The 26,916-nt window shown below is 41.2% G+C and overlaps 1 protein-coding gene across 4 annotated transcripts in view; it reads left to right on the plus strand.

Moving 5' to 3' along the window:
- The window catches only part of HIVEP2 (HIVEP zinc finger 2), a 135,925-nt gene extending 128,407 nt beyond the window's left edge, over positions 1–7,518 (plus strand). For all 4 annotated transcript variants that reach the window (XM_028723569.2, XM_028723570.2, XM_077925933.1 and 1 more), the window contains 3 exons: positions 1,678–1,779; positions 2,629–3,524; positions 4,907–7,518. In XM_028723569.2, the coding sequence (XP_028579402.2) occupies positions 1,678–1,779; positions 2,629–3,524; positions 4,907–5,740 (1,832 nt within the window). In that variant the 3' untranslated portion in view covers positions 5,741–7,518. The remainder of the gene's footprint in view (positions 1–1,677; positions 1,780–2,628; positions 3,525–4,906) is intronic.
- Positions 7,519–26,916: the final 19,398 nt, after the last annotated feature.

Genomic DNA, 26,916 nt, shown 5'->3' on the forward strand with positions numbered 1-26,916 from the left:
TCCCATGGAACCAGATCCTAATGGGATATTTCACTGGCATTTTCTTTTATTGTTTACATTCCCTAAATCTTGGCCCAACCCTGCTTCTGATGTACCTCTTGGCCATGGCGATGTTCTAGTGTGTGTGCACGTATTTCATGAAAGATGCAGGTCCTTGCCGGTTTTGCAGCCATAATATGACAGTAGCTGCTTTGGTGGCCCTGGTAGATGTCTCTGGGCTCCAACTCTCATAACCACCTTACGATTCAAAGATGGTGGATAGTTTGCAGTCAGGAACATTGCCCTTCAGAAGTACACGTGTGTTTGGGAGACTGCTGTGTTTCTTGATGGAGACAGTAGCTGCAGCAGCCAATAATTTCTTTAACACTGCCGCAGCTGGGGCTGACCAAGACCTGGCTTCCATCATTCATTTTATTAAATTAATTGTACTTATGCCCTAACTTTCCAACATAGGCCTCACAGCTCCAAATAAATAAATGCTCTCTATCTTGCATCTACTCTGGGTAGATTGCAAGATAAATAAACAAAAATGAATAGCGCGCTAAAACTCTAAATGCTACCTAAATTCTGGCTGTACATTTTTGAGGCGTTACCCATGACAACGAAGAACCAAGGGGAGGCTGAAAAAAACCCTAATGTAATTCTTTGTGCACTCAAATTCTCAGGCAAATATGGTTATGGATTATATTTCAGTGACAAATTGCAAAGAGGTGGCTGAGCTAGTCTGTTGCGGCAGAAACGGCGACAGGCTCTTGTGGCACCTCCAAGCGTATTGAGTCATTATTGTGTAAGGTTTTGTGAGTCTGTAGAAGTGAAGTGTGTGATGAAGCCCACTTTTGTCCACAAAAGCTTGTGTGATCATAAGAGACTCCTCAAGTCTCTTCCTGAATTGTATTTCAGCCACTGTAGCTAGAAGATAGAGGCTGAAAATCAGTGCTGCTGTTCTGCTTGCAGAGTGGCTTTGATTCAGCAGGGTATCCCCTAACACAACTGAAAGGGAAGTAGCCATCTTAGAAACTTCTGCAGCCCACTGTGTCACCTTCTGCCACATTATTCTGGAAAGTCACACAACCATCTGGAAACTAATTTTCAGAAGTTGAGGGGGATCTGCAGGGGAAAGAGGGACAAAAATCGCCTTCCCTTCTCTTATATTACCTTTGCAGAATTAAAAGCCATTCTGCACGTGGAAAGGCAGCATCAGAATTCACCCCAGTCTGGTCTTAAATCATTCCTAGATTGTCCCTTGGTGCCTTGTCTTTTAAAGGCCCTGTTTTGGGGCCTTGTATTAGTATCCGATGCAAACAACTGAGTGGCAATCCCTTCTCAGCATATTTGCATTGGCTAATCACCAACGGATTGTAAGGATGATGCTAAACACGATCAAAATATTATTAATAATAATAATAGGGTTGTCTGAGCAGCACAGTATAAAAAGAAGATAGGCTAAACATTCCTGAGCACCAGGACTAAGGATACCAGCACCTAAGAATATACATGCAGATACTGTATATGCAATTACTCTTGCTACAATAGCGTTCAAATTGAGTGGATATGTTCCATCTGCCTGTCCAGTTTATTTGTTCTCTGTCTATCTGGGGGGGGGGGGCAGGAAGACTGCATAACGCCAACAAGTTTCCCCATCCCCAGTGCCATCTAATTAGTGTCATCTTCCCACAGGAAATCTGACAAAACATATGAAATCTAAAGCACACATGAAAAAATGCCTGGAGCTGGGGGTATCTATGACATCGGTGGATGATGCTGAAACAGAAGAAGCAGGTATGTCACAATGAGTTCAGTGACTTGCTGTGGTCTTTGCAGTATGCAAATGATGCATCACATTTTATCACTTGCTGACAAGAGAGGATGTGTTAAGAATTCCCCCCCCCCCGCCAATTTTCTCATGTCAACACAAAGCATCGAAACTATTTTGACATTTTTGTCTGAGACTTACAGAGTGTAGGGTTTCATTGATTCTGAATATGGCTTCCCTGCCCCTTCCCCATTCCGAATGGAGTGTAAACGTTAGTCGTAGCACGCAGAGTATTCTTAAAGGGTGACATGCAAACACATTCCCAATTAGTGTGAAAACATTCTGTACCTCGCAAGCTATATGAGACCTGTCCAAGCTGTATGTACAAGGTGATAATGGGCAGAATTTTTCTGCAAACTGCGGAATCCAGATTATACTCCTGTCAGTTTGATACATCCTTGGGCACTTGAGAAATCCTAGTTCCTAATTCTGTTGGGAGGGGAAATCTTAATTTAGGCCTCATGCTTACAGAGTAAATCTTTAATAGGTAAAGACTTGAGATGCCAAGCTCAGATTGTCTAACTGTGCAATCCTAAACATGTCTACTTGGAAGTAAGTCCCATTGAGTTCACTGAGAGTTAATCCCAGGTGTGTAGCCTTTCAAGACCCTGTAAGTGCTATTTTGTCAAACCCCAACCAGTCACCATGTGACTTGGGTTCTCATCCTACCCTGCAGAAGTTTTAGAGAGCCATAGAAAACAATGGTATTTTAGTGCTTGATTGTGACAGCTGCTTTGTGTGTGGGAAAGCTGTATGGTCAAGTCTGGAAGTATGTCTCTGACTTATGCTCTTTTGACTTGTCACAATTGTTTCAGAAAATATGGATGACACACAACACGAAGTCAAGAAGAGCAGCATGGCTGGTTCGTCAACAGAGCACCAGTTCTCTGATGCTGAGGAATCGGATGGAGATGATGGAGAGGACAATGATGACGATGATGAAGACGAGGATGATTTTGATGACACCCTTGGAGATTCAACACCCAAAACAAGATCCCGAAGCACTAGCCCCCAACCCCCAAGGTTCTCCTCATCTGTGAATGCTGCTACAGCATCCTATGGGGGTTCTCCTGACAGTTCAGTGGGACATTCATCCTTGATAAGTTATCTGGTCACTTTACCAAGCATTCAGGTTACTCAGCTCCTCACACAAAGTGACACTTGTGATGATTCACAGATGACAGAATATCAGAGGTTTTTCCAGAACAAAAGTACAGATTCAGAACCGGACAAAGATAGACTTGACATACCTTGCTGCATGGATGAAGACTACATTGTTTCTTTGGAGTCCAACTCTCCTAGAGACTTTTCATCTTCCAGCAGACAGTCCTCACCTGGGTATGATTCTTCACCGTACAGAGATAATTCGCCAAAGAGGTATTTGATGCCCAAAGGAGATTTGTCACCTAGAAGGCATTTATCACCAAGGAGAGAGATTTCACCCATCAGACACGTATCACCAAGGAAGGAAGCTGTACTGAGGAGAGAGTTATCACCACGGAGAGATGTGTCACCAAGACGCCATCTATCACCAAGGAGACCCATGTCACCTGGGAAAGATGTATCATCCCGAAGAGATCTGTCTCCACGAAGAGAGAGAAGGTATATGGCCTCAGTTAGAGCAGCATCACCCCGAAGAGGGTTGTACCATAACCCAACGTTGCCCATGGGCCAGTATTTGCAGTCGGAGTCAGTTCCATTGGGACAGTCGGTGAGTTGAAAAGAACATGGTAATCCAAAATGTGAACTTCATTTATCTGATAGTGTTCTGTAACTATGAGTGGTTGGCATAAGCAAAGCATAAAGCAGAGTTGTGTTATTTATTCTAGTCAGAAGTACAATGGATGAAAGGGGCAGTGATTTGTACAACAGAACCTTGTGGAAGAGTCACTGGCAGGCCACAGTGAGTGCCGAAAACCATGTGGCACAGACAACTAATGGAAGGATCAACAGGGATCCCCTCAACAGCATCCTAGTAGTCCTGTTGCAATTGTTGGGAGCTGAATAGTTCCCCCCCCCCAAAAAAAAAAACCCTTCCCCCATGTCCCATGTTAAAATGACTCTAGACCTTATTGTTCTTTCCATCGGCAAATACCAGAAACAACATCCATGTATATAGGCAAATGAAGGTTCAGTGTGCCTTGACTTGCTGGCTTTTGTTTGGAAAGAACATTGAAGATGAGTTGTAGTCCAAAACATCATTGGATCTGAACTCTAGAATCATAGAGTTGGAAGGGGCCCTTAGGATCATCTCCAACCCCCTGTAATGCAGGAATATGTAGCTTTCCCTTACGGAGATCAAACCTGCAACCTGGAGGACAGCAGGTTGGCAATGGCTGATTGAGAGTAACTTCCTCACCCACTGCTTCTCAGGAAAGGGTCCCAGGAAGGGCAAGCCAGGAGATAAACTCTCAAGATCCTTCCTAGAACAAGCTAGTACAGCTGCCCTTCTATCATCTGTCTGTTTTGTTCTCCACAATTAGGATTATTCCCTGTGGATGCAAATAATTGAATTTGGACACACAAGAGTAGCAATTTTTGAACCGTTGAATGGGCTTCCTGATGCATTTGAGCACTCCCACAGACCTAAATATTATTGCTTTCAGTTATCTTAGGGGGGAGGAAGAAGGCAACAACTGAAAACCAGTCACCATTGTTACTGTCACATAAAGGAAAGGGGCGCATTGCCTCTAATTAACCAGTTGACTATTTTGGCCTCAACTGTTTTCCTCCTCCTCCTCAATATTACATTACAAGAACTGACAAATAGAGGAAAACAAAGAATAGGGGAGATGTCAGTGTTCCTGCAGATCTATCAACATTGTGTGTGATATGTTGGAAGGTGAATTTAAAATGTATAAAGAGGGCATGAGTGACAGTATTTGCTCTGCAGAGCATCTTATAGTCGTGGCAATTTGCTCTAGATGGCAGAGAGGCAAGGTTTTGTAGCCACAATGTCTCTTGCGTGTTACCTCTTGTTCTTTGATGACACATTATGCTGAACCAGAGGTAGCATTGTAGAATAGATTTGCTAGTCTTGCGATAGCTGCTGCTAATTGTGAATATCTTGTGAATATCTTTCTCTGCTTGCAGAGTTCAAGACCAGGATTGTTCCAGGGACCTTATTTCAATATTTCTGGGGAAAAGGGACTTCTGGAGCATCATGGATCTAGCCTGTTCCCTGAGGGTCCTACTGACTATGTCTTCAGCCACCTCCCACTACACTCTCAGCAGCAGCTTCGCGCCCCCATCCCAATGATGCCCATTGGCGGCATCCAAATGGTCCACTCGGTACCTGCAGCCCTTTCAGGTTTACACCCTCCGTCCATCTTGTCCCTCCCCAAAGAGGGCTCTGGTGAAAAGAAGAGGGCAGCTTCGGAAACCATCGCTCAAGAATCGTGCATTGTTTTGAAGCACCACGAGAAGCGCACCTGCCCTCACGCTCTGCACACCACCGCTCAAGGCGCCGCATCGCCTTCTCAGCAGATGCTGCTGCTGCAACAAAGCACTTCGGAAGACGGCGTCGTCGAGAGGGAGCAGGAGGAGAACATACAGACTTGTACAAAAGCCATAGCTTCTCTCCGAATCGCAGCCGAGGAAGGCCTACACGGGACAGAGCAGTCGCAGAGGGATTCTGAGCCTCCGCAGAAACCCTCGGAAAGTGCACATTTTAGCATTAAACACTTTAGTGGCTCCGAGCCAGGCCAGATCTGTGCCTCAGCCACCTCCCCTGACTTGCACAGTGGCGAAAAGGACCTTTTTGGTACATCACAGACTGCGTTATCTCATTCCACCTTTTACAGCAAAAGCAGTGCGGATGTCAGACAGTTAGGCTATCTTAGTAAGCAAGATTCCCCATCAAGCACACCGGAAAGAAGAGAACCACCCTCCGAAAAAAGCAACCCACAGCGATCCGAAAATGTGTGAAGACTTTAATACATGTGTTTACTCCGACCCCCGACTCCCCGCCCCTAGTGATAGAAGGAAGTATTCATCTTTATAGCATGCCGGTTCTAAGTTACAGTAGTTTGCTATTATATATACTTTTGTTATATCAAAAGAATTGAGTAAAACTACGAGTCATCATGAGCCTGACCAAAACGAAATTTCAAAGTTCTTATTGGGTCTGGTACTTTTAACCTGTACAGATGTTTGTGCCTTTTCTTTACTTTTGCTTATATTCTTATAAGCATTTTTTTAGCAGTAATTTGTACATATTTTAGAATTTGTGTATCTGCTTTGTAATAAATGTAATTTCTTTCCTTTTTTGGACACTTTGACCTAAACGATGTAAAGCAAAAAACAAAAAAAGCATCAATATATATGTGAGGTTGCACTAAAATATTTTTATATGATTAAAACTGAACAGCTTTTATGTACAGCTCTGATTCTGTAATACTAATATTTATTTACTTTGTTTCATAAATTGTACATTTTTTCTTAATGTTGCGGATTGCTTTTCTATGTGAAGCATGGGATTTACTGTTGCATTATTAGAACAAAAAAAATGTATATTGTAAACAAGATATTTAAACTAGAGTATCTTATTCTGCACTTATGCATTAGTTTAAAACAAAAATAAGATAAAAGGATGTATCAGTCCATTCTTAACTCTTGTAATTTTTTGTCTCTTGTTTGCTGGATCGACTATAACTTAAAAGTGCTGATTGTGGTTTTAAAAAGATAGTACCGTAAAGCATTAAAGTAAAACCATGTGCTATTGTGAGTTTTTTCAAAGCTTTATAAAACAGTTATAAATATATTAAAAGTATTTGGTCTTATGTGAACATGTTGCTCTATATGCTCCTTTAAAAGAAAATGGGAAAACATTCCACCCCATGTAAATATGTGCGAATTAAAAAAAGCAAAAGGAAAAAAAAAGCGGTGCAATTTCATGTAGATTGTTTGGACACTTAGAGACCTCACCCTGCTCCAAGTGAAGTCAGCGGAAGTTGTGAATTTGACTTGAACGGAAGCAGGATCAGGTGATAGGGCACCACATATCTTTATTGAAGTGTCTTTAAAAAAGAAAAGAAGAAGAATGGAACTCTGGCTCCCTTGGCTTTGACTATAGCGGAATCAGGCTTCCAGCTCAGGTGAGAAAGCATGCTTGACTGTATAGATCTCTGTTATCGGCGGGGCCGGTAGTTGTGGTCGTCAGTGCTGGGCACTGCATGCAGCAGGTGGAGCCATGGAAATGACCTGGGGAGCCTCCATACTAGTTGATAGCCAAGGAGCCTAGTCATATTGCCAAGTTATCTCACTCGTAGGTGGGGACTTTAGGGTGGGTTAGGGGAGGGAATATTAGACGAAGGCTTTACAGCCATTTCTGGACAACCAAGACAACCGGTAGGCATTTTCTCACCAGAATAAAAACTACCATCCCCATATGTCTTATCTAAGGGAAAAGGTCAGCGGAGAAAATGAATTCTCTCCTTCGAGATTTAGGGCATTTATAGCATGCAGGGGTTTCAGGAGGATACGGGAAAGAACCATTGCTTATTTGTTTGGAAGGCATGATGGAGGCCGCTCCCTTCACCCTGCCCCTCCCCAATATCCATGCATACACCCAAGTCAAGAAAATTCTGGGGTCTTTTCTGTGCTATTTAGTGGATTATAATTCTGTGAAAAAAGTTTGTATATTGAATTGCAATACATTTAAGGAGTGTTCTTTAAAAAAAAGAAATAAATATACAGTTACATTACATACCTAGCGTCTAGTTTTCATGTGTTTTAATTATTTTTTTTCCAGGCTAGCAATGTCGCTCTTTTAGGCTGCAATCCTATGCCTTCTATATGTATGAATAAGCCCCATAGAAATGAGTCTACTTCCAAATAAAGACTTATAGGATTGGACGGCATGTTGCGTAATGTGACATTTTGTTGGGCATGAGCACGCATGTAACTGGCCTGGTTTTGCATGAAATAACAGTAAAAGCCGTTGATGCTTTGGCTGTCTTGTCTATTGCTACGTTTCTGCCAAATATTTTATATCCATTGCACACTTCTGAATAAGGAAAAAATCACCATAAATCATCATCTGAGCACTGCCCATACTCAAACGTTTAAACCTCTTGACCTGAGTATCTTCCAGAGAGATGAGTCTGCAACAGCTTGTTGTCTGTAAACAACCTGACAAATCTGTAATTATTAATCTGCACATATTTCAGGGTTACAACCCAGCAATGAGTTAAATAAGCAATGCACTTACCTCTATATTCCATTGTAGGGGGGGCGGGAATTAGCAGTGCTAAGGCTCTGCAGATACCGTGTTCTATGGTGGTAAAAGACGACCTACCTCTCTTTGGCTAAATCAGCTTTTAACAAGAGACACAGGGTGTCATTGTTACCCTAGGCTCATTTTCTTTTAATTTGTTGGTAAAATGTCAATGAAATGTGGATATCTTTGGTTAAATTAAGGCACACGAATGTGGTATTCTTCCTAATTGTGTTTGCTATGTGTTTGAGCTGATTGCTGTGAACTACCCTGAGATCTACGGGTGAAGGACTGTATACAAATTTAATAAATAATATTAATAATTCCAACATAGTTGCAGCTCCCCGGTCATTTTTGCACAGTAATATATAGAACACATTCCTGGACAGACATATACACAAAAAGGCTAATATGGATTGGTTTATCCATATCACTTTTCAGGGACAACCCCTTTGGCATGACCCAATAGTTATCTGGGATCATTCCTAGAAATGGTAGGTGACATAATCTTTGTATTTCTCTCTCACCCCAGGCTTCATTATATGGTAGCAATTTGAACTCATTTATGTAGAGTTGAATATCCCAGAAGAGCTTGTTTTCAAGTAAGAGTATCCAGAACCTGGGGAAAGGAATGTAGCTCAGTATTGGACCACATGCTTTGCATGCAAAAGATGCCACATACAATTCTGGATATCTCCAGTTATGTCTGAGAAAGAATCCTGTCTGAAACTTTCCAGAGCTGCTACCAGTTGATGAACACAAGGCTAAACATGGACCAGTGGTCTGGCTCAGTAAGGCAGCCTTCTGTGTAAGCAGCAGCTTTGCATCTTGCAAACGCCAGTTTGCATATTGTACTGTCAAACTGAATTCTTCCCTGTCTTTCAGACAAGTCCTAGAACAGGGCCATTCATATCCAAGGGACTTGAGATCTGCGCATAAAAATGTAAACTGGAGCTGTGGGAGAGAGGAAATAGGGGTCCAATTCAGACATCCCAGCAAGCTATCCATCTCTATGCAGATACTTTTAAGTGTTTGCCTTTAGTATCCATCATTGAACTGGAAATAAAACATGAACGAAAAGGGTGATCCAATTCTGTAACACAAAAAAATAAGGCTTATGCTTTTAAAAAGTAAATATATGTAAAAAGTTTCAGTGAAAAGTTTTCCTGCTTGCCTTAGTGCATCGTGTCTATAGGGGAGGTATAATCCTGATTTCCTGCTATTGTGTTTTCTCAAAGTGGTTCATAAATAAAATACCTATTCAGGCTTCCAAACGCTCATGAAGGAAAGATAGGCCTACACATTTCTAGCCCTTTCTGATATTTTTCTGCATTCCCAGAGAAACATCTGGTGCAGTCTTTATGATATCATCCATCCAGCATCTCACTAAGTGAAAATATCTGTAGAATAAGCTGTTATGCTGTGTCCAGATAAAATATACCTGAATACCTACCCTAAGCAAGTGGTTACACTTCTAACACTCTTGCTTTTCTAGTACTGTCCCGAAGGGCTCAATTAAGTTTTCACAAGTGGAGGGTTGCAGAAACATTGTCCCAAATCTCTTCCAAACTGAGGATTTGCATACTAAATTCTAACACAGCACAAATATCTCTGTGCATTTCTCTCATTGCTGTCTCTTTTTGTTGTTTTTCTTTTTATTTATATGCATCAAATTTTTAACAACAGGACAAATAAAATGGTGGGTGATAGCTGGGAGCATCTGGCCAGGAATCGACAAAAAGGTTGAGAAAATACTATTGTATGTCCTGGAATTTCTCATTTTTCTGCTGAACATAATTTCCACTTCCCATAAGTCCTGCTGTATCTACCAAACTCTTCTTTTTCAAGCTTCCAGACTCTTGCCGTTTGCAATCCTTTACTCAGTCTCCAGGGTCCCTTTACTTTGCATTCACGTTTAGAACAGCTCTTTCTGCCACCTCCGCTTAACTCCAGACTCTGCTACTGCCTGTTTGGAGAGGTTTCCTTTAATCCCAGAGGCTGGCATGGAGCAGGTGTGATGGGGCAGGTATGTATGGTTATGTGCAGATCCCTTCATTTCTAGTCACAACTAGCAGGACATGCAACTAACAAGACATGTGGTGATCTCAACTTGGAAAGAGTAACCTGGTAAATTCCAGCAACTCAATAATTGCCAATGAGAATTTATGACCTGGAGTAATTCACAGAGAGGTGGGAGAAGGAGATTTTCCATGCCTCCATTTTCCACCACCCACAAGTGTCCCACACATTCCTGTGGAAGATGTTTCAATGGCTCTTGCTCAAACTAGGAAAACATCTCTCAGAAAACACCCATCAGCAGAAGTCTTGTTTATTTTAGTACATTCTCAACACACCTTTTCATTTAGGAAAAGGCCTAAGCAGCTAAAAATAAAAGTAATAGTTAAATAGGATTCAAGTGACCAAGAGATAAAATAAAATTCAGAACCTAAGAAGAGTCTGCTGGTTAGGGCCAGCGGTCCATCTAGTTCAGCATCCTGTTCTCACAGTGGGCGACTAGATGCCTGTGAGAAACCCAGTCAGGATTCGAGCACAAGAGCACTCTCCCCTCCTGTGGTTTCCAGCAACTGGTGTTCAGAAGCATTGCTGCCTCCAGCAGTGAAGGCAGAACATAAGCATCAGGATTAGAAGCCACCAGTAGCCTATTCCTCCGTGAATTTGACTAACCCTCTTTTTTTTAAAAAAAAAAAAAAATTATTAAAAGTTTGAGATTATAGAAAGAAATAAAAAAGAAAGAGAAAAAATAAACAATACAAATCAATACATTACAATACATATATAAAAAACAAAAGACACAATACATCAAAACAAAAACAAAAGCAAAAACAATTAAAAGCACATCCAATATTTCCATATCTTTATCTTTCATTAACTTGTTTCGTCGACCTCCTCACACCTCCCTTTTTTGTATTCTAGTTATTAATTATTTCAGCAAATCCTTTCCATCTTTCACTGTTTTCTGTCATTTAATTGTCTTAATTTATTTTAACCTTATCTTACCATTAAAACCCTAAAACTTATTTATACTTAACTCCTTATAACATTTCTACTAAAGCCGTATAATTTCATTCCAACATTTTTCTAACACTCATTAATTTTACAACATTTCTCTAAATAAATTTTTAAACTTTCTTCCAATCTTCATCCACCGTCTCTTCTCCCTGGTCTCGGGTTCTGTCAGTCCTTTCTATCCATTCCATATAGTCCATCAACCTGATGATCTTCTGTCCGAGGCTCTTAACTCTTTTCCATGTCCCTTCTGCAGATCTTCTTCATATTTATACCTGCACTTTACTTTATCTTCTGCTGTTCTTGTTCTTAATTTCCTTCCTTTGGCACTGAGGAGTAGATCTCGGGGAAACTCCAACCTAACAATGTCGTTATTCCTTCTCGGCAGGTCAGCCCATTCTCCATAGTCAGAACTAAAATCCAAAAGATATTTCAGAGTGTGTTTCAAAATCCCTCCAAAGCTAAAGGCCCCCACAACTCCAATCTCCCCCTGACTTCCGGGTTAGCGCCACCGGCAATGGCGGATATCTTGATATGGTAGGAGGAGGGAGGTTTATTGGTTTGTGTTTTTTGTTCTTGTTTTTATCATGTATTTTGTGTTTTCATGCTGTATTTTTATGTTGCGAACCCTGCTGAGATCTACGGATGAAAGGCGGCATTCAAATTTAATGAATAAATAAGAAATGAAACCACCTCTGAAGGAGGTGATAGAAATATGTCAAGGAGAGGGATCTCCAGGGAGCCTCCTCTCTACCAGCCTCCTGTCTCTAGCAAACGAGTCTCAGATCTGGATGAGATACAAAATAGTGCCTCCCCAGAAAATCATAAAGAATGGGCAGGATTATGCCAGATCTGAAACCATGTAGGGTGTCAGAGGTGAGATGAAGTCCATCTTCCCTTCTCCCCTTCGAACATCAATTTGTAGCAGAGGTTGGGATGCTGAGAGTCTTCCCTCATGGAAAGTGAAATTTGCATATATTTTCCTAAGGGAAGGAAAACTCTTAAGGCACCCAAGCTCATTTTTTTAAAAAAATGCTCCAAATAATATATTTTTTTATTTAAATGATGCTAGGAGTGATTTTGACTATAGACATACCATCCACAATATCTAGCAAGGTCTTGCTAAACTATAGGAATGAAAAACATCACATTTAAAAAGTAATTTGAAAATGATGTTCCCCCACTCCCCCCCCCCTGGTCTTTCAGATTCTAAAACTTCAGTAGCGATGACGTTTTTAGTCACTTGTCTTCTGAGTGTTTTTAATGTCATGCCAAGTCCTTTGTACACAAGCTTCTTGACAAGCTGCCTATTTCCGCAAAATCACTGTTGTCAGCTCCATATTGAAAGTGTTAAGATTCATCAGCGTCACTGTGCTCTGAACAGGTGATGCAAAAAGTGACACCCAGAGAGCCCACAGGGTGACTGTCCAAAATTTACTCTAGCAGCCGAGGTTTGGAATGTGCAGCCAACCAAATTTTCCATATTGTAGCTAATGAAATGCCACAACAGAGTTGGAAGGTGCATATCAGGCGACCACACAACACAAGTTGCTGAAATGGCTTACAGACTGCTAATTAACTCTCACTGCAAATGAGATTTCATTTTTATTTTGGATTGGGGGAGGGGGAGTGGTTTTATTACATTTATTTGGCTGGCAGCCAATGCTACAACTCACTATGAAGCAAGTAAAGCTGAAGTCCTTCTGCAGCAACATATGGATGTTTGGGAAGGATGAGTCATAAATGGAACCAGATGCAAAGAAAAATAAAGCAAGTTATGAAAGAAAGATGGATGGCTGCAACTGTCCTTAAATAGCTATCAGTATTATTACTTCTGATGCTAAGCCCACTATTGTGGGGCAGAGCTGTAGCTAGGTGATCTTGCGCCTCCGTCCAGATTGCGCCCCTAGCCACGGACAAATTAGCTCTTCTTTCTGCCTGTCCTCCAACCCACCCCCCTTCCCCCCATTCAATTCACCCTCTATTTAAAACCATTTCTTATGAGGTAATGATATTTATATTTATGGACTTTTTTAAAGCCAATTTTGCGCCTCCCCCCCAATCGCCTGCGCCTGCTCTTTTACCTGGTCTTTAGCTGTAACTAAGAGCGAATGTCTAATTGGAGAAAATCCATTTTTTTGCCACCTATGTTCAGGCATTTAAATACATTTAGCTCTTCAGGTACCCTTAAGTCATTAAAGGGTTAAAATACTCTCAACATTGCCCCACATTAACTCTAATCATTGCACCTGTTAAAGGTTTCTTCCTGAGGCAACTGGTTCTGGCCTTTGGGTGCTTCCTGCAGGAGTTCTCCACTTGGTAAGCATTATTCATAACCACTGGTTTACAGATATTTGGTTGTATTATTAAAATCTGGACATCATTTTTTAGATTTTTTGAGAAAGGTTTTCTAGTTTACATCTCAGTCCTTATTAATTAGGTTTTTTTTTTGTTTCAATCTAGGGGTTGTTTTATCTTTAGATCTTTGTTCTGTTTTTAATTTGCTTTTGTCCTGAGTGTATATTGTTTTATATTTCTAGTTTTTGCTTAACAAGAGCTCTTATAAACAATTTTATAATTACTTTCATATTTACTTACTATAAGACGTTGATAATGCATTGTACATGACTATTGCATTTCCCATTTATTTCTCATATGTATTGTGTCCCTCACAATTGCTATTATTGTAAAATCAATTGGGCCTCAAATGAATATTTCTTCATGCACTTGGAGTCCTTTCCCTCCTGATATCATATGGAGGTCACCAACCTGGGGTCCATCGGCACTATAGCACTTCTGAAGGCTCCTGGGTGGGTGCCCCAAACTGTAAGCTATCATTTTCTTAAAAAGCAAGTCTCCAGCCCTCCTAGAAAGAAAGTTATGAGGCAAAAAAATGCAGATACACTCTGAGTGTTCTCTGTGAAATGAGATTGGTGCAGCTACCTTGCATATTTTTCCTGGTACCAAGGAATTCTCCCTGTTGTTATTAGATAGCAAAAACATTGATGTTTTGTGTGTGTGTGTGTGTGTGTGTGTGTGTGTGTGTGTGTGTGATCTCCATAGTCAGGACGAGCAGGACATAGGTGATTTCCTATGGAAAGCCCAGGGCTCTTAGTTGTTGTTGTCTCTCTGTGATTTTGTGTTATGCTATGCGCCCTGTGGCAGCCATTTTGTGTTGTGTCACGCCCCCTCCATGGCAGCCATTTTGTGACTGGCACCCCTAGCATTCCCTCAGAATTCAAAATGTGCCCACTAGTCCAAAAACGTTGATGACGCCTGTCATTGTAAAGAAACAGCAAAACTGTAATTATGAAGTAAAGGTGAGGTTGCATTTCCACATGTGCAAAGCCTTCAGGTTGAATTTGATGTGATGCTACTTGCATGTTAAGGTGCAGGTTTTGAAAGGTGCAGTTAGCACCAGCTGAAGATGGCAGTGGCTGAGGGTAGCAGGAGCACTGTCAGCTGTGTAAGGGAAATTTAACCCTTTCTTCCCCTGCTGAAGTGCTGAAGGAAATCCCTCATCTAGAAGGTGGTTTTGCATTGAGAGGAAAAACCCCACTGGTGTCAATGGGGGGATTTGCCCCCAAAGTAAACACCAGCTGCATGTTTCTGGTACTGTAGCCACTGAGAGAATGCAATGTACATGCAACTTATGAAAGAGGCTTTCTGAAAGCATTCCTGGGAGGACAAAGGTCCTTTCATAAACCCTGTACACATGACTTTCAGACACTGAACAGGAGAGCAAACCCCAAGAACATTCCCACCTTTCCAGACTCATAAACTGAAGCAAATTATGCCAAGGTCAGACTGGAGAAGATTTAAGGAAGACTTCCTAAGGATGGGATGAAGATATAATACAATATTATATTCCAATGTTAAAGCCAGAAAAAAAAAAGACGTCTCTGCATTTTACCCATCCCAGTATCACTTTCTTTGCTGGCAATATTGTTAGAAAGTTTCTTTCATAAACAAAGCAAGAGTTTTCCCTGATCTCACTGTGGCAGAGTCGTCCCTTCTGGACACACTGTGACAAGGACAGCAGAATAAAGCCTACAAGGGAACACTTGGCTGTACAGAGAACAGGTTGATTTTATGCTCTCTCCACTGCCTTGAAGATTTCTATACAGAAAGGTGGTCTGCACACTAACAAATGAAAATTAAGCTCAAGAGCAATTTCCGAAATGCTCTGTTCCAAGAGGCATGGCAACAAGAAAAAGCAACCATGTGCTTCCTGAGCCTTCCATATCAGCCAGATTTCTAGGAAATCTTATCTCCCCATGTGAAAGGACAGAGTGAAACGGCTGCAAGATGTACCTAAGGCCAACCCTTTTCTTCCTCGGTTAGAGAATTCCATCCACGTTTTTGTCTTTCTGTTGTTATTCCCTCACTTACTGTCTGTCACAAACACAGCAGAAAATAACAGAGACGGCAGAACAAAGTCACTGTTACTTAGTTACTCTGTTACTCTGAATGGGATTCACTTAAGGCAGCCTTCTACAACTCGGCCCTTCCTAGGCATCTTTGAACTACACTTCCCATCAACCCCCCATCCTGTAGTATACAGCCTGCGGTGGGGGGTTATGGGAGTTGTAATCCTGCGACATCAGCAGGGCATCATGTTGGGAAAGGCTGGTGTAAAGTGTTGGGGGGGGGGAAGGGCCATAGCATCTGCCTTGCACTCAGAATATCCCAGGCTCAATCTTTAAGTAGGCCTGGGATACAACCCTACCTAAACCCCTGGCAGCTGCTGCCAGTCAGTGTAGACAATACTGAGTTAGATGGACCAATAGAAGGGAACTTCCTTTGTTTCTGTGTTCCTGTGAAAGACAAAACCAAGTAACTAGTAAAAATGGGGATCACATGAAATAAGGATGTGCCTCATTGCAGGGCAGGGATGATATATACATAACATCTTTCCCCTTCAGACTAGTATTCAATTCTTATTTTTTTCTCTTACTGCCTCTTGGTCTCAGCCTAGTATTTCCTCACTTTTGCTTCTCTTCAATTTTCCATACTGTGACATGCTGGCAGGAGGAATAGACTGTGGTGACAATTTAACATTTGACCGTGCTGTCAGTATTTGATATTTCACACCTGATATTTGTTATTTGATGTGCAATAATATTTGATGTCTAATTCCTCATATTTGAGTTTTACTGCTTGATTTGACAGCCAGGGTTGAGCATTTAATATTTTCTAAGATCTGTTTGAAATTCATTGGTAGCTTTTCCATCATGTGGGTTCATTCCTATATCTAGTATTGCACAGCCATCAAGATCCCAAATCTCTCCTCTTCGAAACTGGGGCAGACTCATGCATTTTAATGGCTCAGTTCCTGTGTACGCACATCAACAGAGAATCTGACATTGGTTTTGAAAAGGAGTCATTTTAAAAAGGAGGTTATTTCTGGCTAAATAGAAAACTACATAGCTTTCCATTTTGTCAGCATCATGTGCTTCAGGGTTTCTTTCTCTTTTTTACATTTATCTTAATGGTTTCAAGAGCACTAGAGGGATATCTGTGGATAAAAGGAGCTATAGAAGTACCCATTTTCATTTTGTTACAGTCCTGCATTCAGCCAAAGGACTTCTTTTTCCAGGTATTATGAATCTCCTTGCATAGCTTAACTCTGAAGTATATAAGCCCACTGTAACCTTAAGCACTCGCTCTCTCAGGTGGGCAACATATGCCTGGCAACTTGCGATGCACAGAGGTCTTTTTATAGCCCACAAACTGCTTAAGAAATTCCATTGTCTTTTTTTGTTAGATCAAAGAATTTGGGTTGAGAATGTGGGTTCTCTGGCACCAAGGAGTACTAAAATCACCCCAAAATTTTGTTGTGTTTTATCTCCCCATGATTTCTCAGTCAATTCCATGTTTTTGATCCTGATTTACACAGTGTGGTCCTATACCCAAAGGTGCTCTCCACTTCTGCAAAGTTTGCTTACCTTGCCCTTTACTGCTTTTCTAGCTTGCTTCACCACTTTGATGCCAGATTTGCAGGCATTGCCCTGATCGGAGCCATTTGCATTGACTAAGCACTGATGTGCCTATGATGTACATACATTTCTTTTTCTGGTAGGCTGTTTCATGTGCCCATGAGTGACTCTTCATCAGCCCCAACTAGCACAGCTGATGGGAGCTGCGATCCAAAGCATATGGAAAGCATTACATAGTGGGAGGCTGGTTTGAAGCTATAATTTTGTGTGTTTGTTTTGAATCTTCATTTCTGTAGCAAAGCAGGAAGGACGTCACTGATTTCTTATGGGGTGTGTAAAGAGGTACCTGGCATTCTGGTTTGGACATTGTGGCATGATTGATACTTTGTGACATGACCTCGTTGTTTGTAAGGTGGTGGTGGGGTTTTAAATAAGAATTAGAAGAGACCAAAATATTCTGACCCAAGAAAAGGATGGTGTCTCTCTTATAAAGTGAAACTGAGTAGGTGATAGCAAGAGCCATGGAAGAATATTCTAGAATGGCTGAGAGCAGTTATTAATATCCTTGTTGCTAGACAATTTTGTTTGAGAGAGTGTGGGCTGCTGCTTTCACATCTCTCAACCCATTTCACTGTTTTTCTTCAGTGTATTCCATTATGTATGTGACATTCTAATTTCCAGTCGCTTAATGTTCATTGAACTGGTAAGACACAGTTACATTCTGTAAGAAAACAAGAAGAGGATAATGATACAGTCCGGTCATTTTGGGAAAAGGAAGGAATCCCGTTCTACTCAGTAGTTTTGTTAGGAAGCATGGACAGAATTCAGCTCAAACTACTAAGCACTTTTGGGATTATGCTGTTGTGGTATTTCTTTATTTCAGGATTTACATCCTACCCTACAAAAACTTTCTTAAGGCCATTTATACAACATAATAAAAAGAATATTTTAATAAAATACAGATTAAAAATAGCTTACAAAAACAGCAATGTTGCTGGACTACAGTTCTCAGCATCCTGAATCATTGGCCATGCTAGGCAGGGCTATGTTTATATTATTTTTTTAAATGGTGGGAGAGGTAGGATTAAAGTGCTTTAACAAACAACAAAAACAGAGAAAAGAAATCCTGTTTGCAATCCTATGCAATAAAAAGTAAGTTCTGTTGATTATCACAGGATAATTAAGCATGCAATTAACTTGCACTGATTTAACTTGGAAAATCTTAAAGCATGTAATTGTGACTAGATGCTGCTACCTGCTTTTCATGTATACTCCAAGAAAGAAAAATGCCTCTGAACCAGGTGGGGTACTATGTGCTTATATTAGGGATCCAACATCTGTGGCTTTCCAGATGTTGTTGGATCCTAATCGACTGGGGCAAAAAAATTATAAATAAATAGTGGAAGCCAGACGGAGGCCTGGCATAATATGATTGTATTGGCCGGTCCTAGTTAACATCCATGCAGCCCAACTCAAATGTTTGGACCATGTAAGGCAGCCCTACATGTACCTGACTGCAGTAACATGGTACTCAGAGAAGAAACTACATGAAATAACTACATCAAACAAAGCAGAGATAAATATCAAGGGCTCCCCCAGATGACCTGTTTCTTCAACTCTCATCCTGATTTGCTCACACAAAACTTATGCAGTGGTTAGACAATGGCATGGAGAGCAAGGCCTCTATGGGAGGACTATATAAGAGAAAATGGTCCTCAAGGTAACTGGGTCTTGGACTATTTAGGGCTTTAAAGGCCAAAACCAGTACTTTCTGCTGAGCTCAGAAACCAATAGACAGTGAAATTGACACAGAAACAGAGTTATGTGTTCTGAACAATGAGAACCAAACTTTGGCCTCTGCGTTTTGAACCCGTGCAAGTTTCTGGTCTGTTTTTGAAAGGCAGTCCCTTATAGCACAAGCATAGATCTTTGTGTAGACCATCTGTTCATAACAGAACTAGTTCCAACCCCCACCAGTAAGGAAGATTACATGATTGCAGCTCTCAACAAAGCCCATGTTGTGTTCATGCCCAGGGTTAAAGGAAGGAGTGAGAAATGCACGGTGGAATGGTGCCCTGACGCAGAAACATTATCATCTTGTTGAGATTCAGTAATGTCAGAAGATAAGCTCTCCGGCTTATGTGAGAATGACCGTGTAGCCTTCTCTCCTTTTCTCTCTCTGTCTTCTGCATATGGGGAAAGATGTACAATGAAGGACGCTGAGCCAGACATGCTGTCAAAGTCAGATCAGAGAGCTGCCTTGAGAAGCACCAACCTCAGGGCAGCTGGAAATGGTGGGTCTTGTTGAAAAGAGCTGCCGTCCGGTGTCACTGCTGCTGTCAGCTGGCTGACTTCAGACTCTCTGCCCAAGGCTCTTAGCACTGTCACTTTGTGACAAGATTCCCATTCTCATTCTTAGAGACTGACTATCATCAGGTTTGCTTCTAGGCACTGGCTGCAGAGAGTACAGAGGGGACCCTCAGTAACACTAATATAATGTGAAACCTCTCCGGGATAAGAGAGAGATGAAGAAGAGAAACAAGTCAGCCTCTCTTTTTTCTTCTGCTCAGATATTTCTTACACTCCTTGCATACAAAACCAGAATTCACAGATTGTGTCTGATTCTACTTATGCACAAGTAAGAAGGGTGCTAACTTGCAGGGATCCAGGGGTGACTGTTGCAATACTTCTCCTGACATGGTGAAAGTGAGTATAACGTATATATTATGGTTCAGAGCTGCTTATGGTTCAGGAAGCTACACTGTGTCAGTCAGAGGCATCATCTTCTCAAGATGATTGAGGGGGACCAGGATTGTAATATACTGACGTCACGCACATGATGTTGTGAGGAGACAGGGGGCAGAGCCAAATGCCTTCTGAACATTGAGGGGGCCTGGCCCCCTAAAAAAAAAACATTGGGGTGAAAGTGCCTCAGCCCCCCAGGAGCTGGCACCTATGGTGCCAGTGAACATGTGTAATTTGCTGGTATGATCTGCTGAGGTCCAGTATAATCTCAAAAACCTTCACCCACTCCAGACGTAGCTACTCAAGGTGCATATTTATATACAGACATTTGTAATTGCTACTTGCAGTGATCTACACACACAAAAACTGGCTAACTGAAAGCCATGTGTGGATGATTGCAAAAAAATGGTCATACCAACATGCTGAAATGGCCCTAAACTGTTCTTGATTGAGTTAGCTGGCTTGAACTCAGAACATGGTATCCCTTAATTTTCAGAATCTATATTTGGGCAATACCTTTATTAGGCCAACCAAAATGTTACAAACAAGTGTGCAAGCTTTTTGAGTTCTCTAGAATGCTACTTCAGGCAAGATAGTGGGGCAGGGTGGGGAGAGAGAGTCGATTGAGCCCTGGAGTCTGCATCTAATCCCAGTCTTAATGATGGAATGTGGGAGAAGGTAGCAGACATGCCATTTTTCTTATGGGCCACTGTGTGTGTGTGTTACTTAATTTAGGCTGATTTCCCCACCCACCCTCTTAGAATTTGCAGTCCCGACTGCGCTACTGATTATTCAGAGTTAGTTTGGTGTCTTACAGAAGAACCTGAGGTTTGAGATGCTCCTCATTACCACTTTTCCCACTTCATGGTGCTAGACTATATGTTTTGCGCATGTGGCATATTAATAGACCAGGAGCTGTTGTAGTGAGAACAAAGAAGATAAAACTCTCTGTCAGTGTTATATACGAAAGCAATGACTCTTCTCACAACTATGCATCTTCTTTTAAACAAGTGAGGCTTTCAACCCAGCATTATATTGGAATGTGGGCTATGGTTGCCAGCTGACCACAGCAAACTGGCATGGCTGGGTTTTTGTGCCATTAACAATACACAGAGTGGTAGACAGAGAACACCTTTATTTATGTTATTTGTATGCTCAAATACAATATCAGCCCAAAGCAACTTAGTTAAACACACAATAAAAGGTGATACTTTTCAGAGCAATCCTATCCTTGTTATGTTTGCTGGATATGGTAGGAGTGTTCAAAGATTTCCTTACCTTAGCAGAACACAGTACTTACACTAGAAAAAATAGCCATCTTTGGAGTGAAGTGTCATCAATATGTGGAAAACACTCATATCTATTTCTCTGCTCCATCTGAATCAGGAGGGATGGCTGTGGTGGAAGACAGGTGTTTGGAGGCAGTGATGGGCTGGATGTGGGCCAACAAATCAAAACTGAATTTGAAAGGACAGAGCTGTTTAAGTTGTTCCAAGTTCTTGATAGCAGGAGGTGGGGAGATGGTCTGTTCTGGATGGGGTTGCATTCCCCTGAAATAAGATTTGTTGCTGGGGCTACTTCTGGATCCAGGGTGCCTATCTCCAGCTCTGAGTGGTTTGATAGCTCCGGCCCCTTTTGGTAATTGTCAAATGAATCAGTAAACTGTTGCTGCCTGAACTTCCAGGCAGCACTTAGTGATGGCCTGTGCCAGCTTCCTCTTGTGGTTTCCCCTTGTGGGTGGGGAAATTCTGTTGGGATGACAGAAGCCATTCCAGGACTTAGGACTACAGCCTACAATATGACTGTACCAAATGGATTCTGCTTCAAAGCAGAAAACTGCTTTTCAAGCAGAAAACGCATAAGGAGTGTTAAGAGCATGAGTTTCTCATTGATTACGGGCACACAGCATGGGAAGTGCCTGCCATTAGGGACTTCATGATACATGTAGGCATGACAAAGCAGGCATGCATGTGCTCATCACATATGACTATATGTACATGTGGAGTCTTCTACCCAGGCATATTATCCATGAAGGAAATTAGTCTTGTATGAACCTGAATCATGTGAGGGGTGTGCGTGCATGTATGAGAGATTGATTGATTGATTGATTGATTATATTTCTATGCCACTTCTCATTCAAATGAATCCCAATGCGGCTTACAAGCAATAAATAATAACAACATGATAAAACAATAGAACATCACAAATGCAGCATAAATCATACAGAATAATTAACAAATAATCAGTGCAACAATTACAATCTATAAAACACCGTTAACAAAGGAAAACAATAGCATGTGACATTGTTTTATATGCAATTAGCCTGATGCAAAATATCAGACTGGCAGAGGCACCCACAGCCTGCAAAAACAGAACTATCTTGTGGGTTGTTTGGAAAGTCCCACATACTGAGTGGTTTTATTTTACTTGTCAGTTTAGTTGCACACACATATTTTAAAACGTGAACTGGGGCACAGGTGGCGTGTCTTGTTGACGTTACATTTATCTTGCTCTCTGGAGCATATGAGAAAATATTAAGCTTTCTGATAGTGTCTACTGTGTTGCCTTGAATATAATATAAAATGGAGGCTGCCGTTTTTATACGTGTCATTCATTTAATCCTTCTGAGAGTGCAGGTGGCCAATGGGTGGCAGCAGGAGGAACTATTAGGAAGGCTATATAATAGCATGGGGTGTAATAAAAAACTTTTAATAGTCCCAAATACAAACCAACCACATTGCTCAAGACTCACAAGTAGTTGAGTTACAAATGAATGATCCTGGTCTAATCAAATAAGCATCTATTAAAACTTTATAGCACCACACAACATCATGTAACCCATTTATGCCAGATGGGCTATATTTAGACCAACATCAGCTGGTATTGCAGAGAACAAAATGCGCTCTGTACTTTTAGTTTTATTAGATATATTTATCTGATTTGGTAAGAATCCTTTCTAAAGTGCCTTGACTTTCTGCCCTTCGGGGTATGTCTTTCCAAACATTATTATGGACTGAGCTTTATGCAATATGAAACTAAGTTATATAATGGAGTGTGAAACACTTATTTTTCCATAGCACTACTACAGATGGTGTTTTCTTAAGGACTTGCCTTAAATCACAGCTATGGAAAAAAAGCACTTTACTGCTTTAGAGCTCATTGGATCTGATCAAGAACTAGATATATACATTCATGAATTGAGAGCCCATGCTTGACCTTGTCAATGTGGTTGTGAAGTTACTCAGAACGTTTTCCTTTTGGTAAGCATATGGATCTCTTGGTGGAGCCTCCACGAGATGGTGAGATGAATGAAGCAAGTGAGTGTGGAAAGGGACACCGATCTGGTGACTGATTTTCAAAGCATCTGGAATGGAAGTGGTCTCAGATTCAGTGGCAAGTGTACTGGGCTGCTTGAATAGAAAGAAAACATGACTTCGCCCAACATTTCATATCCAACAGGCATCTTCAGGACAAATGTGAAAAATAAACAAACTGAGAGGAGACAAATATCTTTGCCCCAGAAGCAGGCAGTTGAATTTGTAATACTGTAAAAGGGTCCAACCTGGAAATATTGTGATGTATGCTACAAAAGGGAAACAAGGATCAGTGTGTTGATAATACAAAAAGAAGGCATGATGTGCTCGAATAAAAGCCCACTTGGGATTGTGAGAATTGAGCTGCAACCCTGCTTCTCCCCAGAAGAAAATGCCAATGGCCAGGCATGATGGGAGTTGTCTTTCATGTGCCTAGGATAAACTTTTGAATAAGCCTTTGAATTAGACCAGTCATTCCCAAATGCCTCACCCCCAACCTGGACCACTTGAAAATTGCAGAGAGTTTTGGCAGGCCACTTAATGGTTTTTCTGCCTGTTCCAGCATTGGAATCTGCTGTGCTAGATGCTGTATATTTTTAAATTTTATTTGCATTGCTCCTTTTATTCCATATATTACAATTTGAATTACGTAGAATGCCATATGAAACACAGTATAAGAGACATGGAGCATTAGTTGTCTGTGGACTACAGTTTGGGAACCCCTGAGATAGACCATAGACGCCAGCCTGAGCTCTTTGGGAGACAAATAATCAAGAGCACTTCCTTTTTCAAACAGGCCATCACAGGATGCTACAATAACATCAAATGTTACAATAATGCGACACCACACCCAGTGTGCAAATTGCCTTGTCAGGTTTTAGGAGTTCATTTCCCTTTCATGATTATTTTATAGCAGGTAATTATTTTATAGTGTAAATAATTTAAGTAGGCAACATGAGAAGCACCATAAATGAGCAGCATTAGAAATGCATCAGTACTAAATCTGGTGAGGAACGGACCCTAGATGCCCTTTGTTTTGTTTTGCATGGGTCCCTGCATGGGTTTTGCATGGGTCCCTGCAAACCTAAAAGAAACGAGTGGGGAGTTGTGGTGCTGCTACCGGATCCATTTCAATAATGGAAATGCGTGGGTGGCGACTGAAGAGACCCAAATCAGGCATAGAGCCAGAGTGGAAAGCTGAGAGCAGAATGCACAAAATGTTAAAGCAAAGGAGGAATCCCTGCAGGGTTTCAGATTTTCTCCTGATGGACACAAGATGAACAAGTGGGAATTCTGCCTGTAGACAGGCTGAGTGGAATGCTCTAGCTTTCTGTCACTCAGAAATTGGGGGGGGGGGGTGAACCAGCCATTCTCTGCCACCTACTGTAGGAAACATAATATTTACATGCTTCGACCAAAAGTACCAAGAGTCAAACTGGAAAAAACAGAAGAGTTGTCCTGACCCTAGAACAAGAATCAGTTTGATAGCAAGTGGCAGGCTGAATTCATTTATTTAGAATGATGTTCATTTTTCAAAGCAATCTTTGCTTTGATGTTCATTTTCAAAGCAATCTTTGCCATTGGGCAGTAATATTCTCCTGACATTGTGTGGCTGGTTAAGGCACTTACTCCTTCATTTCGGTGGGGTGTAATAGACTTTAACACCATTATTTTGAATAGTTCTCACTATTAAAATGATCTCATTTAATCAGAAAGCAGTAATTGTTGGCCCTTTTAGGTGAAGTGGGGTGGGGGAATGGCTTCCCAAGCCTTTGTTGTTATCGATTTCATGGGAATCCCACAAATAGGCAGCTCACAAAGGTTCTTTTTGAAATATTGAAACTTCTTTCGAATATTGAAACTTTCTCCCTAGCCCTTTTTGGGGATATTTAGGGAAAAAATTATCTAGATACAAAATTAGTATCTACAAAAAAATAGTAACTAGGAAGCAATTTAAAGTTCATGGATTTTTTTTAAGGGGGAGGGGAGAGAAAGCAATTTAAAGTTCCCATGGAAGAAGACCCCAGGTTGGAACAAACAGTTTTGGAAATTTCATTAAAAGTAGGGAATACACACACACACACACACACACACACACACACACGTTAAATATTGAAAATTAAATAAGCCTTGAGACACAAAGAAGCCTAAACGAATCCAAAATGAACAGAAGAAACCAAAGTCCTGGAACCAAAAACCACTTCAAAACAAGCCATCCTTCACTTTTGTCTTCAGAGAATCCTCATTGTTGCATTTCCCACTGAAATTCACTCACCAAAGGATATTTCATTTCTGTCTGGAATGGATAGGGGATATATAAATGAACACTGGAGCATAGGCATGACATCTGGGAAAGAAAGTTTCTGTAAATTCACTTGAAGAATAATATCATTGACATCTGCATGGCTTTCCATGATGTATGGAGACCAGGGTTACCAGTGTTGCCTTGCTGCCAAATCAGCGGATTCTTGATGCTATGAGTCAACTTTGGTGTTCTGTCTCAGAGTATGACATACAGGCAAATGAGTTCTTCTTGGGGCCGCAAAATATATATTCAGACTATACCAAGTTTTCCCTCTAGAGAAGGACCACCACCTTCTCCTTGATTCATTCTGCTACCTAGCCCAAGCTTCTTCACTTTACAATGTTCTGTCTTACAGAGGTGAGCCCAACAGGCTGCTCAGATGAAGCAGAGATTCGCCTTCAGATTTTCTGTGCTACGCTGGCCCTACATCCACCCATACAAACCATTTCTGGGGTTTAGAGGCAGTGCAAGACATTTTTGGCTCTACTGTCTTGGGGAAAGGAAGCACCTATCAGATGTTAAATTCAGCCCAGGATTAATGGCTCAACAAATTCTGCATAGCTACTTGAGTTGCCACTATGAGCGTGAGAAGAAATAGGTTTAGAAGAAGAAGAAGAGAAGAGTTTGGATTTGATATCCCGCCTTTCACTCCCCTTCAGGAGTCTCAAAGCGGCTTACATTCTCCTTTCCCTTCCTCCCCCACAACAAACACTCTGTGAGGTGAGTGGGGCTGAGAGACTTCAAAGAAATGTGACTGGCCCAAGGTCACCCAGCAGCTGCATGTGGAGGAGCGGAGACGCGAACCCGGTTACCCAGATTACGTGACTACCGCTCTTAACCACTACACCACACTGGCTTATTGTGTTTGGGACACATTAAATTTTTGATTGAAATAGCTTCATGTGGATGTTGCCTCCATGCAAACTGGGATACCTTTTTAAAAAAATCTACTTCTGATAAACCTTTGCTTGCATCTGGTATGGAAAATAGATGTGGTACATGAAGTCCCGCTTCTATGATAATAACTGTGGCTTGCAGAGGCTTTAACAAAGCAGCATGTGCTCCCATAATAATGGCCATTATACTTGTTCCTCACTCCACTGAGATGAACCCAAAGCAGATATAAATGCATTTCCTTATATTCATCTTTTGTTTTCTCCCTCCCTATGGAAATTTAGATCAGGGCAGAGATCTTATTATGTTTGCCAATTTTAGGTGACTAAATAGAGAGAGTCACAGAAGTGAAAAGTGTGGACAAAAATTCTAATCTCAGATCTGTGGGATCCGTTGATGTGAGGAGCTTGTTCCACAACAATAGAAGAATCTTTATCTTCATCTTTGTCAGATACTTTTAGAAGTGACAATCCAAATGGAGAAGACATTATCACCTAACTAGGATATCATCATGAATACAGTTGTTCCCAAGCCAGACTTGCCAGAGTTATTGGAATTGAAGCCAATAGAAGCACTCACTCCCATTATATGCACAAGGAAATAGGAATTCTATAAAGCATCTTGACTTTGAATTGCAAATCAGTTTCAGATGCATAACAGAG

Source organism: Podarcis muralis, chromosome 3, assembly GCF_964188315.1.
Source record: "Podarcis muralis chromosome 3, rPodMur119.hap1.1, whole genome shotgun sequence".
Lineage (NCBI taxonomy): Eukaryota > Metazoa > Chordata > Lepidosauria > Squamata > Lacertidae > Podarcis > Podarcis muralis.